This window comes from Capsicum annuum, chromosome 2 (assembly GCF_002878395.1).
Source record: "Capsicum annuum cultivar UCD-10X-F1 chromosome 2, UCD10Xv1.1, whole genome shotgun sequence".
NCBI classification, from domain to species: Eukaryota; Viridiplantae; Streptophyta; class Magnoliopsida; order Solanales; family Solanaceae; genus Capsicum; species Capsicum annuum.
In genome coordinates, this window is record NC_061112.1 from 129,352,836 (window position 1) to 129,367,869 (window position 15,034).

The window sequence follows — 15,034 nt, forward strand, 5'->3', positions numbered from 1 at the left end:
AGGCAAAGATTTACGTTGTATATATGGACTTGTAAGTGTGAACAACAGAGCATCACGTGCAACATTTGCATATGAGGCAAAATTTGTTATCAATTGAACAGGTTTTATCGAAATATCACAAACTATTTCTCATATATGAAACTACGGACAATCAAGATCATGTTTTAGGTGGACCAAGAACTCAAGACCAATCTCATGGGGCCATTCTTGCAAATTAAATCACCCCTAACTACTTCCACCAAATTAATATGAGTGAATAAGCTAGTGTTATTACGTACTACATTATGGATTTCCCTTTTTGCCTGATAGATATAATAAGGAATTAACTTATTAGGCAAGACAAAGGAGGCATGTGCTTCTAATATTATGAAACAAAAATCTGCCAAAGAATATCCTTGGAAGATTCTTCTGACATTGGCAATTTGACACATGGATATATATATAGTTGTTAGAAGCTTGAGGGAAAAACCTAGGATGTTTTTTTTAGTTCTTACATTACCTAATAAGTATATAACGACAACTTTTGCTTGGTTGATAATGTGGTGGAAAATGTTGTAACCCAACATTGAATAATTATCAGCTATCTATCACCAAAGTTCTTCAAGAAAAGTGTTACTACTAATTAAGTTAATAAACAAAATAATGACTAGGCAAAAAGTAACACAAAAAGTGATTGCTTTTTGAATAATATCGACTCTTGGTAATGCTGAACAGTTGGAAGAGTTGCTAAATATATTTATTGGCCTCCATTTACCACTGCATTGAAAATTTTTCTTATATAATTAATTGATTGGATTATTTAACCGTCTTACGTAAAGAACATTCATTTATGCACTATATTGTTTTCTTTTTGGATATCAACCTTGTCATTTTAGGTATTGAGTCATAAATCTATTAGGATTTTTGTCCTAATTTTCTTATCAAATTTAAATTTTACTTTTCTTAAAAGAAAAATATAAAACTTTTCCATGTTTGACAAACTTCTTTTTTGGAGGAAAAATTTTGAAACTTTATAAATAGAAGACTCCATCTCATAACATAACATGATAGCATCCTCAATGTAGTCATTAAAAGAGTCAATTTAGGAGAGATTTCTCTCCTTTTTCAAAAAATAGTTTTTAATATGTAGATCTCATGATTTGCAAACTTTAAGGTATATTACAAATTAATGTTTATGCATGTATAGTTAATTGCGTACTGAATTGATTTTGTTTTGCACGAGTTATGAGAGAGGTAAAACGCATGAAAATAATTAACTAAAAATTACACAAATACAAAACTTATTTTTTTAATATTACAAAAAATCTCAACTCTCTAAACATATTACAAAAATCTCAACATATACACAAAATGCTACTATATGTCGACTATGTTATGTATATTAATAAGGAGAGATAGTAAAGTAATTAAAAAGGTGGAAGAGAATGTAATTACTTACCAAAGGGTTGTTATTTATGTTATTTATACAAAAATTAATAGTCTCCATTTCGGGGGTGGGGCCCGCACATTTTTGTTGTTTTGGCTCAATTTGTATAGAGCGACGCTATTCGCTAGTGGCGGACCTAGGATTTAAGAATAGTGGGTGCTTAAAAAATTAAAAAGCTGAAAAAAAATAAAAAATTACCTCAACAAAGTTTAAACCCGGGACGTCCCTTCAGTGAAGAATCAGCTTAAATGTCAGTGCACCTAACCAACTTTTATTTTAGTGGGTGCTTTTATATATTCTATACCTATTTTTATATATTTTCTATGTAATTATAATCATTCTGCGTCGAATTTACTTGATGTTGGAGCACCCCAAAAATATACTTAGGTCCGCCCCTGAACAACGCGGCGATAGAAGTTACATGCACGTCATATATATTTAGTTGTTTTAGCTCAAATTCTGATCTAGAACGCTAGTAATAAAAAAGAATTGTAATTAAAAAGTTAAAGTTGATAAATGTAAAATCTTGAATCCACAATCGAATCTGAGCTTGTCCCGCTTGCTTGTTTAGAGAAACTGTCTTTGGCACTAGCAGTATATGGAGGCAATTTACAACTAACCAACAAAAAAAGAGAAGAAGAGGTAACTTGAGTTTTTAAATTCTATTACTCCATTTAGTGTGATTATGTGACCTCTAGATTTGAAGTTCATTTCAAAATATATAAGTACTTGTTTATCGAAAAATTAGTTATTTTGAATAAAAATTAAATTTGTAAAAATGGAGTTAAAGACAAGTAAATCATGGTGGATCAAATTTCTTTTGACGGATGAATCAATAAAATATGAATGCATATTTCTGAAAAAAAAAAAAACACTCCCCAAATATAATGAAAATGACATGAGAAAAGTTTTAAAGGACTTTTGTGTTTTTATCCATACTAATGCATGCATTAAAGTACCTTGCATTGCTAATACTATGATTTTTCATATATTAGTAATACATAGCATAGCACTAAATATATTGCATAAATTAAAAAAATATATAATGCATGCATTATTTTTTCCAAAGTATATTACCAAAATGCATTACTCTTTGTTTTTTCCTTTTGTTTGTAAAAACATACCACTATAGCTACTCGAATAAGTATCGTATGAAAAAATTAATTAACCTGTATGTCATCACATCCATTATTCAAAGCCCACATGTTCCATTGACTTGTGTCCACCAGGAAAAAGTTGTTGTCCACCCAAAACCTTTTTTCCTGGCTTGCTGAGTTAATATAATTATGATATTCTAGCTAGGAGAATATTCAAGAACAAGAGACTAGTATTAGCTTTTATTAAAGTAAAAAAAAAAAAAAAAATCTTGAAAACGAAAGAAACAAAAATAAAATGCTTATCTCCTTGGGATCTCACTATTATATAAATTAAACTTAATTTAATTCAATTCATACCAAAAGAAATATTATTTTGACTCATACAAAGTTTTTGGTTTTGGCTTAGTTTCTCACAAAAAAAAAAAAGAGGGTGTTTTCAGCAATATAATTGCGAAAATCGTGTGTTAAGATAATATTTTGAGAAATTTACGTTTGAATAATTTTTATCTTAATGTTGTAAAAACTTAACAACGAACATTTTTTTCTCAATACTTCCACCATTCGCTTCTCACTAATATCCCAATTAGATTTCTACTTTTATTTGTCATTTTTGATCTATCAAGAAAAAATAATTTTTTTTTCTTTTTTTAACCTTAACATTGATTGTTTTTTCTATAAATTAATTTCAAAATACAATGTAAACATCATTTAATAGGATTACTATGGTAGTTGGTATGCCACATTAAAATATGACAAGTAAAGTCGAATGAAGGAAATATATTTGGAAAAAGGCATCGTTTCCACCCTAAACTATATCCAAAAAGTTTAAGTCACACCTAAACTATACTAGTGATCTATTACACACCTTAACTATAAAAAAGTGATTCTATTACCTCCCCGCAACCCCCATTCTAAGGCACGTGTGTTACACTTATTTTAACCGCGTTCAGCCTATTAAATAACAAAAGTAAACGGCTAAAAACATTAAGGGAAAAGTCATCGTTTCCACCCCAAACTATAGTCGAAAAGTCGAATCCACACCTAAACTATATGAGTGACCTATTACACACCGTAACTATAAAAAAAGTGATACTTCTTACTGACGTGGTGTTGACTTGGCAGCGCGTGTAAAACACTACACCACATGCAAGTGGTGGTAGCCTCGACTTTTCGGGTATAATTTGAAGTGAAAACGATGTCTTTTCCCAATAAATTTTGTTTAAGAACGGACGTTTTTCTCAAAAATTTTGATAGCCTTTTTCCAGATCAGACTTTCAAATGGATATATTTTACTTGCCATGTATCACACCTTTTCATATGGAAACTTAATTTTGTTAGATTTGTTAGAATATTCGAAAATTAGACTAAGGTTATTACTTAAGCTATGTTGGAATATTCGGAAGTAATCAGTGTGTTTGTGCTATTTTTTTTTTTTTTTCTTTTCAATATATGTGCGCTACTTTAATGGAAACTTTTGTGAAGTGTTTATAGAGAATTGCATTATTATAGACTTTATTAATCACGAAAAACCCTTTCTTGTAGTGCCATTTGTCAAGCCTTTGCAAATAAAGACAGATTTCTCACTCTGTCACCAAAGCAAATCCCACTTTGATATCTATTTTAAGAGAGTACAAAATGTTAGTGGATGCGGACTATAATACAGCAACAAAAAAATCCATTATATTTCCATATTGGGGAGGGTAGAATGTATGTAGTTCATACACTATTTTCGAAGAAGTAGAGAGGTTGTTTTCGAAAGATCCCGGCTCAAGATAGATGTGGACTATATAATATATTTGAAAAATAATACTACAACTTTCATCTCAATCTACGTGATATTATTTGAGTTAACGTAAAATTTAAGAAAATAATAAAAAAATTTATAATATATAGTCTAAAATAAATTTTAATTATTTTTTTAATCATTTCATAACAAATATATTTTTCTAATTAAAAAAATGATATTCATTTTAGAAATTGAAAGAAAGGAAGTAATTTTATTATACAAAAATAGACGACAAACGTAAGTTGATCCTTTTCACTACACTCATTTTCAATAATAATGACAATGACAAAAATGAATGTCATGGATATAGAGAAAACCAGACACTTATGACAAACTTTTATGCGTATTTGGATAAAATCACTTAACCAGATATGCCTAGTTCATATATGTCCATATCATGGAAGTTTAAATCAAAAATGATGTTGAATTAGAAACAACAATAACAAACCCAGTATATTTTCACCTCGTGGAGTTTGGGGAGGGTAGAATGTACGCAGTCCATACCACTACCGCTAAAGAAGTAGAGAGGTTGTTTCCAATTGACCCCGACACAAATGATGTTGAATGAGAAACTTCAATAAATTAATTTATTTTTTTTTTTCAGATTTTTAATAATCAAATTGTGATAGCGCACGAAAATGAAGCTTTCAGTGTGCAATTTTTACTCTACCAAATGAAGCTAAGATTCTAGCACCACTTTTGGAGCTATTACTCTTTACTTAAGGGCATTTTCGTAATTTGATTGAAGATGTATTGTCAAAATGAGCCTTTTAAGACATGGAAAAATTGTTTCTCTTTATTCCATCAATTCAAAGAAAGACAGATTTTTGAATAATAAAATTATATTGAACGTACATTCAACATAATAAGCCGTTCTTCAAAATGTAAAAGATACATGGAAGGCTTATGACTATCAAAGCATCATCTCTTCGGTGTAAATATATTTAACAAATTATCTGTTTTTTTGTATCAAAAGTCTATTTATTATATTTATTCGCCATTCACCACTATTTTAATCCAAAATTCTTTAAAACTACATAATTTCTTTGCCTTCCATTTTTTTTTACAGGACACAAAATGGAAATTATAGAATCATCACCTATAGGAATTAAGATATGTTAAAACAGCACTATCTTTTTCAAAAGAACAAAAGTGATAAATTAATTAACAGAACTCATCAAGTTGGATGAATGTGACAATTGATTATTACAGCCAGAGAGGGTTAGTTCTGGAAAATTGTGATGGTGACTGTTGGCTTGTACGGCAGAAAAAGAGTATATAGCAGCATACATACAAAAGAGAACGGGAGATACTATGGTATATTCTTCTTAATAAAAAAAAGTATATATGGGGTTTTAATAACCCCCTCTACCTATTTGACTATGTGAAAAAATAGTACACAGCACTAATCAAGAATCTTCCATTTAACATTCAAGAACTCATTTGTATTCACACATAGTATAAGATAGTTGATTAGAGAAAAAGGGGTTGGTGATTTTTGCTACTTTAATGCTGCCATGTTTGTGATAGTTGAATATGAGTGGATTATGGGAATTTAGGGAGGTGATTTGCCTCTCTGAATTCCCTTAATTGTTCTTTTTTCTTGGCTGAGGTGAGGTGAGGTGATCACTGTTTGTTTGGGAGGAAAAAGAAAGTTTTTTTTTTTTTTATGTGGGAAGTGAAGGAAACTGCTAGAAAAGTAAAGGAATTTGGTGTGTTTGTCAAAGGCTCTCTTCTGGGGTTGCTTCAATTTCCTTTACTTAGAGGTGCTTTTGGTTGATGTTAGCATAAGAGGGGAAAAGATGGTAACTTTCTCAAATTTTAGCTACTTATAATCTTATTTCCCTTTTCTCTCCTAAGGCTGTCTAACTTTTTTGTTTTTCCTTTTTTGTTGTTTGCTTTTTAGGCTAAAATTTTAGCCTTTAGTTGTCTGAGTTATTATCTAGCATCTCTGTATTTGAGTATTTGTTCACCTTGATGAAAATGCTTGTGAAACTTCTCTTTGTGGGAAGTATGTATGTTTTGTGCTTCTTATTTGTGTTCTGTATGTGAAGGTGTGTTTTGTGCTTTAATTTTATTGAACTTGTTGGGCATGTTTGCAGCTTCATTCAATTCAAAAGGATACTTTTTGGAGTTTTGATTCTGAAATGAAAATAGTTTGTTTGCATTGAAATTGTAGGACAAAAAAAAAAAAGAGTAGAACACCAAATGAATTTCTAAGAGGCAATATGCTTTATCCACTGTGCCTATCAGAAAAGGAAAAATGATATCAAAAATGAAAAGGGGAAAATATTGTTTCTTGATTACGCAGTCTCTTAATAACTGCCTCAAGATTGATCAAGAATAATAATCACACATTTAGTCAAGGTGCATGCAAGTTAACCCAGACACTACCACTATCAAATGGAAGGAAAAAGGAATGTAATTGCACATGTCTCTTATTTATTATTCCATATTACTGTATTTGCTGAGAGATTTTTTTTATTGGGAGAATTTTATCTACTAGTTTTGTTCTTTTTTCCTCCTTAGATGGAGGATGATTCTAGCTTGTACTTGTGGACATGCAATGATAAGAGTAAGTTTGCGTTGATATGCTTTAGAATGTTCATCCATTATATAACTGGAAAAGGAGTCACATAATAAATATTGACTGTAGCCTTTAACTTGGTTTCCGAACACATGCGCACTCAAGGAATTACATTTGGATTAGTGTCTATATAGTCGAAGAGGATAAAAAAGAAAAATAAAAGAGGGTGTTTAGGTTGAGGTCTTCAAGGATATGTTTAGTACAAGTTATAGTCAAACCAGTGAAAAATCTCTGTTGAAACTAGATGCACCACATACTCTATCTAGGAGCAAAAGCTCTGTTAAGACTAGATGCACCGTATACTCTGTATCTAGGAGAAAATGTTGTTTATTAGCGTGTGGCTCGGCCTACTTCTCAAGTGAGAACTGGAACAGAAGATAATAGATTTTTTAGACACTTCTCATGTATGAATATATTTGAAAGCTTAGCACCAGATTCCAAGGAAGCAAAAAAATCGATAATCAGAAACTTAACATTATTTAGCCACACAGAAATATTTAAGTTTGACGAATGAACTGAGAGAGGATAAGAGTGTGGTATGAGGTTAATAAAACTTAGGCTAATAAATTGAATTAAATTGCGAAAAAAGCAAAGTTAAAGCTGAACAAGTAACTCGTTGCTCACTTAGAGTGGATACTCGATGTAAAAGAGGTGGACCCTGGACAAACACACAGATAATACAGTGACAAATCATTGAAAAATCCTTGGAGTGTTATTCCAAAATTAAGATCTTAGATCTTAAGAGTTTCAATTTATAAAGAAGAACTCCAATATCTTCGCTGAGAATATAGTGCTTTCTATTTTCCAGGATAGAAACATTTGGTAGACATCTCTTCTCTCTGGGAAGTTCTCTCTGGGAAGTCTCAAACTAAGTGTTAACACAGAAAGAAAAATGAATGTTTCAATAAATAGATATCAAATGAAAACCTTTATGGAGATATATGTCATCGATGTAATAATTCCATCACCTAAACTTCTCAATGAATTTCAACTTGTTACTTTGAGGCCTTTTATTGAAGGGAAATATAATAAGTCTACTCTTATTAATTGCTGTTCAACGTCACTGGGAGTATAGATGATCATTTTTCCAATACCATGACGTTTGGAGGCAAATCTGTCCTGTTCATTGAAGTGATTGGAGGAGAACTGTGATCCTGATATGGCCTTCAATTCATTTTGAGGTGCTGAAGGGTCATGGATTTGGGTTTCAAAATTAGCTGAAGATAATTGTTTTGTAGTTGGACAAAAGACGCTAAAGCAATTAAATATAGAGCTTTAATTGATCTTATTGCAAGTCCAAAAAACTTGAATGAAAAACTAAGCATACAAGTTCATCCATCACTCAGTTAATCTTTGAATATCAAGTTTCACTTAGAAATTGGTCTTTTAGTGAACTATCAACACGCTGCCAATTATCAACACTGATTGACCACAAAAAAGTGAGTTTCTTTTTGGAAGAACCGAAAGTCATAATTTAAAGAACTTGCATAAATTGACTGTGTTTTAAGGAATTATTGATTCATTATTATGTAGGTTGTCTTGAGAACTTGTCATATTAGAATTTCTTGGCGTGTCTCTCTTGCATACTATGTATCTGTTGGCTAAAAGAAACTGCAGAACTGGTCTTCTTGTTGCTTTTGTATCCATAGCGTTGTGTTGAAATTAATATTTGTTCTGCTCTCAGGTTTCACAAATATCTTGAAACAGCGAAGTTTGATTCGACTCAGAAGAAAGTTGGCTTCCACGGTCAAGCTACAACATTTCTTGCAAGGATTTCCTGGTAGTTCAGTGGTTCAGATCAACTTAGATTTTCTAAGCAGCTTCCTTGGCTGACCATTACTAAGAAAGGATATCATTTTTCATTCTGAACACTTTATCCAACAGATCTGTCTATTTCTGGTTGATTCAACTATCCAGGACACCTCTTTTGGCAGTAAGTAGGCCTGACAGTATAGCTGTTCTACTTAGGGGGCAAATCTACTTTGGCAAATTCCTCTTGGCCTTTGAGAGGACCAAATTCCTTTAAAGCAAGAGCATATATTTATGTGTCTCTTATTGTCTCTGCTGGGCAAATCTCCTTTGGCAAATCGAGAAGTTCCGTGGTTTGGTGGTTCTTTGCCGTGGTTATTATCTTGGGGTCATCTTTCTTTGTTGGTAAGAAGTTGATCCATATTTCCAGCAATTTGGACTTCCTCTTAAATCTGTTAGGAAGAGCGGAAGCGGCACTTCGACTAGAACCGCAATTAATTGGAACTTTCTTCTCCACACAATCCTTCTACTGGAGTTCTTTGGGCAAATCTCCTTTGGCATTTTGGAGTATAGACTCCAAACTATTTTTTGTCTTTAGGGCAAATCTCCTTTGGCATTCATCTCCTCTTGGAGATACTATTTTGGTCTCTGTTTAAAAAACGGATTGACCTAGAGATCTTATTATCTTTGGAAGTATACATCAGTCGTCGTTGGCAGTAGGAAGATTGGTAATCGTCATCAGCACGTGCTCCATATCAATTTGTAAGTTCAGATCACGCTGCAAGGATTTGCAACTGACTTTTGTGGTACGTCGTTACTCATCATTTATTTGTCCATGTAATTTATATTCAGTTATATCATCTAAAACCAATAGAGATTGGGCGTATCATGATTGCCATTTTCTTCTATTCAAGTCATCCGAATCAATTGTTCTTGGTTCTGAATAAGTATAGTGCATTACTTTTTATGAGTAACGGAATAATTATAAAGCATCATAATGTAGTTTTAAGTGTGTTAATCTTTCAAGTCAAAGTTTCAGTCAGTTGTTTGTATCTATAGAAATTATTTGAACTATTAAGCACCAAGAATCACTGGCTGCGACTTTTATGCCAGTACTATGCTTTTTCAACCCTCATTTCTTGACTTATAAATTAGTGTTTCTCAGATTGCAGAATATATTTCGCTAGATTCCACGTCATGGATACATCTCTAAGTGACTTCGATAGTTTCAGCGAGAGCAGCAGTTATGATGATCACGATTATGTTGAAGATCTGTATGGTGGGCATGCCTGTTCTATTCTTTCAAGTCTTGAGGAAAGCATCGGTAAAATCGATGATTTCCTCTCTTTTGAGAGACTGTTCATGTATGGAGACATAGTATGCTCCGAAAAAGACCCATCTGGACAGATGGGAAAAGTGGTCAATGTCGAGATGACTGTTGACTTGGAAAATATTTATGGAAGCAAAATACGAGATGTTAAATCAAAAGATCTTTTGAAAATACGTCCAATTTCAGTTGGGGATTATGTAGTGATGGGCCCATGGCTAGGGAAAGTGGAAAAGATTGTCGATAAAATTAAAGTTCTCTTTGATGGCGGCGCAAAGTCTGAATTTTCAGCAGAAGGTTCAGAAATACTCACACCCATTTCCCCTGATTTAGTCGACGACCCACAATATCCTTTCTACCCGGGACAAAGGGTGCAAGTTCAGTCGGTATCTACCTCCGGGTCAACCAACTGGTTATGCGGTGTAAAAAGTGGCAAAAGAGAGCAAGGTACCATTTATGCTGTGGAGGCTGGAGTCGTGCATGTTGATTGGATTGGCTGTGGCAGTCTTGGTTGTGAAAAGATGCCTAGTCCTCCAAATTTGCAGGACTCAGAAAAGTTGACCTTGTTGTCTTGCTTTTCCCATGCAAAGTGGCAGCTTGGAGATTGCTGTGTACTTCCAGTTGCTGACTCTAAGAACATTTTGCGAAAGAGTATTCAAAGTTCACCTCCCTGTGAACCAATGGAAGAGGATAGGCAGCTAAACAAAGCATCTCAGAAAATTAATAGGGGCTCAACTTTTCCGCAAGTTGCTGTAATTTCAAAGACAAGGACAAAAGTTGATATTTTATGGCAGGATGGAAGTGTGACTACTGGATTGGACTCAGATTCTGTTTTCCCTGTCAATATTGTGGACGCTCATGAGTTTTGGCCAGAGCAATTCGTGCTTGAGAAGGGAATGGGTGATGACTCATCTGTTCCCAGTCCAAAACGGTGGGGTGTGGTGAGATCTGTTGATGCAAAGGAGCGAACTGTGAAGGTAAAATGGACAACTTATTCCTTGAATGAACCAAATAACTTTAGGGTAGAACAAAGTGAAGAAATTGTGAGTGCCTATGAATTGATGGACCATCCAGACTACTCATACTGTTTGGGTGATGCGGTTTGCAAATTTTGTGAGGATCAGGTTTTTAGTCTTGATGAGAAGAGTTTAAGTACACACATGTTCTCCAAGACTGGCATGGACAGCAACTCTGATCTTAAAAATGTTGATACTAGAAAGGATGATTTGGATTTTATGAGATATGATCATTTATCTTGCATTGGTATTATTGTTGGCTTCAAAGATGGCGACATTGAAGTAAAATGGGCTACTGGTTTTACAAGCATGGTAAGGGTACTCTTCTTTCTATTCTTTTATTTTTCAGGGGTTAAACCCTGTCTTTCTGTCTCTTTGGTTTCTCATATCTGAAAGTGACCATGGCATTTAAACTGATTGGAAATTTAAAAGGATACTTACTGTTTATTGACATTAACACACATTTTTTTGGCTTAAAGTTGACAAGAGGAAAGACCTTGAAATTTGCAACCAAAAGGGTTTATTTTTTTTAGGAGTATTGTTCACATGGTAAATGTTGAAAGTAAAAAATAATATCCCAAGGGCTAAAATGTTTTGAGAAACTTCTTCCTAATTTTTTGTTTATGTCTTGAGATGGCTCAAATCTTGTCTTTATTCATAAATACTCATCAGGTTGCACCCTTTGAGATCTACCGAATAGATAAATGTGAAGCTGCTGTTTCCATTACTGTATCCGAAAATTCTGAGCCATCAGGTTTGGAGATGAGTTCAAATGAAAGTCAACTTTCAAAGCATGAGGAAAAGGTCAGTCCAATTGCCTCCCCGTGTGTTGTGCCTTTAGTGTGATGGCAAGATCATTTGGCATCCATATTAAAGGCAGCTTAATATTGCATGGATTTTCATTAGATATTAGGTATCCGTATTTCACAATCTTCAACTTCTCGTATGAAAGTTTGACAGATTTAAATTTTGAAATGCAGGACTTGCTGAAGTTTGGTGGCAATAGTGAAAGTTGCAATGAGAGCTTGTGGGATTCTGGTTCCTGTGTGCTTTCTGGAACTGCTATTGGCTTTTTCTCTAGTATAGCCTCAAGTCTTTTTGGCTTCTTGAGCACATCGCTGTTTGGTACATACCAAACTGTATCAGAAGAAGGCCAGAAATCAAGGAATGTCAATGAGGAGGAAGTCATAGAACTTAGCCATCTGAATGCAGGAATTCCCACATTTGAGGTAGGAGACTTGAAGGCTTCGCCTGAAATGGAATTAAAGCAAGGACAGGAAACAACTGACAGCCAAAAAGATGATGCGTTGCCATCTTCCAGCATGCTGCCTGAACATTTTAGACAGTTTGATGTGGTCACCGATTTCTCAGACCACCATTTTGCAGATGGTGCTGGAAAGGCTCAGTTATACCAGGTTCAAAATATTATATTTGTTTTTCCCATGTGAAACATGTCTGCTTAGTCTTCTTTTTACTATTGTCTTTTCTGTTCTTTAATCTTTCTATTACTTTGCAGGTGAGAAGAGGTTGGTTGAAGAAGGTCCAGCAAGAGTGGAGCATTTTGGAACAAGATCTTCCCGGTGAGAATTTCAACTTATTTTTCTGTTCAAGAATGTCTAATGATGTGATATCTACATTCTGCAATAGTTTACTAGATGTACCTATGTTTTTGGCTGGTACAAGTCATGCTTGTTGAGCTCAAAGATGGTTGAAGGGGGAATAGAATGTCATGACATTGAGAATGGTGAAGCTATTCAAATATATGAAAACGAGGGAAATTTTGAAAAGTTATAAGCCTATCGCTCAATGAGAATTTGCAAAATGTGCACCTAGAATTTTAATACCTGAAATATTGTTCTTCTGTAGCTTATGGAATATGATAATATCAGTTGTTCTTTAGTTCATGTACCAAAGCAAATGGTAATTCCTTTGATAAGGCAGTAAAAAAACCTGTTTTTTGGGGGAGAGATACTATTTCACCAATCGAGTCACAGGTGTCCACAAGTTCTGTTTTGTCTGTGCATCATGCAAAATGATAGATATTCTATTCAAAATTCATTTGGTGGGTTATTCCATCAGATCTTTTGCAAGAACAATAGCCAACAAACTCAATTTATATACTTGGGCTAATATGAATTAACAAATTTAAAAGGGAAGAAAGAAAAAGTACCATCGTTGGTTTGACGTTTCTGCTATTATGTGCCAATCATTTAGTCTTTGCCATTTGTAATGGCCCCTCGGCCACTATCAATTTCTTAAGAAAGTTACCTTTTGCCTTAATTCACTGACTTTATGTAATGTTGGTTGATAGCTGTTAAAAGACAATGACTTTCACCCAGGAAGGGAGAAAGTTTCGAGTGATGATAAGTGGTATAAACATCAACCAACTGAAATAGTCCAGCTTTAAGTTGGGAAAAAACATACAAATTAATGAATTATTGCTCAAATAGGAAAACATCTAGGGGAGGGCCTGAGATGTAGACCCTAAATATACCACAACTCGAATGTGCTAAATCTTTTTCTTTCTGGGGTAAAGCTGCAAAAAATATCTGATTATATCAACAAGAAACCTCTTTATCATTGAATATATGGTTTACTGTGCATTGCTTTGGCTATTTCCACACTGATTTATTATAACTTAAAACAGAGACCATCTATGTACGTGTCTATGAGGAAAGAGCCGAGTTGATTCGAGCAGCCATCATTGGTGCGCCTGGGACTCCATATCACGATGGACTGTTCTTTTTTGATATTTACCTACCTCCGGACTATCCTCATGAGCCACCTGTAAGTAAATATCTATTTCTTGCGTGTTAATCTGTAACATGATGCACAAGTAGTTGCGTATTTCCACGATGTTCTGATTGATGGACATGATCCTTGCCTTCATTTGGAAGCTGAATTCATATCCTATGTATTAATAGATCTTACGCATTGTTAGGCATCCAATTATCCAACTCCACCATCCAATTGTGAAATCCATCTGTTTCGTGATTTATAAGATCAAGCATACACTTTCCAGATAAAGCTTATTTAGATTTTGCAAAAATAAAATTGTGCAGATGGTCTACTATCACTCTGGTGGGCTTCGTGTCAATCCCAACTTGTATGAGTCGGGGAAGGTCTGCCTTAGTCTCTTAAATACATGGACAGGCTCTGGAAATGAAGTGTGGAACCCCAAAAGTTCCACGATTCTTCAAGTTCTCCTCTCTCTTCAAGCTCTTGTGCTCAATGAAAAGCCTTATTTCAATGAGGCTGGATATGATGCACAGATTGGAAAAGCTGACGGTGAAAAGAACTCAGTCAGCTACAACGAGAATGCTTTCCTCGTTACCTGGAAGTCCATGTTATACCTGCTTCACAAGCCACCCAAGGTAAATGACTTACATTTGAAGTTCTCCAATATTTTTCATGGCGTGTTCAGATTTCAGATAAAGACTTCTTATATTCCAATGATAGAAGCTCCTCTTGTAATCTTGAGTTTCTGAATTGGTTGGTCAATTATGCCGCAGCATTTTGAGGCACTTGTGCAAGAGCACTTTGGTAACCGATGGAAACACATTTTGTTGGCTTGTAAGGCATACATGGATGGTGCACCAGTTGGTTCCGCATTTCAACCCAAGAAACAGGACCAAGAACCGATAAAAGGAAGCTCTACGGGATTCAAGATCATGCTTGGCAAGCTTTACCCTAAACTCGTGGAGGCATTTTCTGGCAAAGGTATCGATTGCAGTCAGTTGTCAGATTAAGAGTAAGCTATGCACCTGTGTAATAAAAACCTCAACACTATGTTAACTATTTCAGAATTTGAACTGGCCCTGATGTGGCTGTTGCTATGCTACTTAAAAGTGTGCAGATGTGTGTTGTGAGCTTGTTTGGGGTTGGGGGGAGGGGTTGTGAGTAATGAGTATTTGAACCATATTTGTGTGTACATATGCACATTGCAATTGTAACATATTGAAGCTTGAATAAATGATGGTTGAACCTTGTGATTGATGGTTACTATGTTCTCTATTTGTTTTGAACTCGCTGTCTTCAACATGTTT

General features: G+C 34.2%; 1 protein-coding gene across 1 annotated transcript; it reads left to right on the forward strand.

Annotated features, from left to right (window-relative positions):
- Positions 1 to 5,610: 5,610 nt before the first annotated feature.
- LOC107859104 (probable ubiquitin-conjugating enzyme E2 24) lies at positions 5,611 to 14,990 on the forward strand. Its single transcript, XM_016704001.2, has 9 exons — positions 5,611 to 6,114; positions 8,581 to 9,451; positions 9,811 to 11,300; positions 11,661 to 11,792; positions 11,969 to 12,403; positions 12,505 to 12,568; positions 13,636 to 13,775; positions 14,051 to 14,362; positions 14,501 to 14,990. The coding sequence occupies exons 3-9, from the start codon at positions 9,843 to 9,845 to the stop codon at positions 14,735 to 14,737; spliced, it is 2,778 nt and encodes a 925-aa protein (XP_016559487.2). The 5' UTR covers positions 5,611 to 6,114; positions 8,581 to 9,451; positions 9,811 to 9,842; the 3' UTR covers positions 14,738 to 14,990.
- The last annotated feature ends 44 nt before the right edge of the window (positions 14,991 to 15,034 follow it).

Excerpts from the sequence above, each read along its gene's own strand:
- LOC107859104 (XM_016704001.2), top strand. The coding sequence starts at position 9,843 with ATGGATACATCTCTAAGTGACTTCGATAGTTTCAGCGAGAGCAGCAGT. Across the intron at positions 11,793-11,968 it reads TTTCAAAGCATGAGGAAAAG|GACTTGCTGAAGTTTGGTGG; the intron begins GTCAGTCCAATT and ends TTTGAAATGCAG. Across the intron at positions 13,776-14,050 it reads ACTATCCTCATGAGCCACCT|ATGGTCTACTATCACTCTGG; the intron begins GTAAGTAAATAT and ends AAAATTGTGCAG.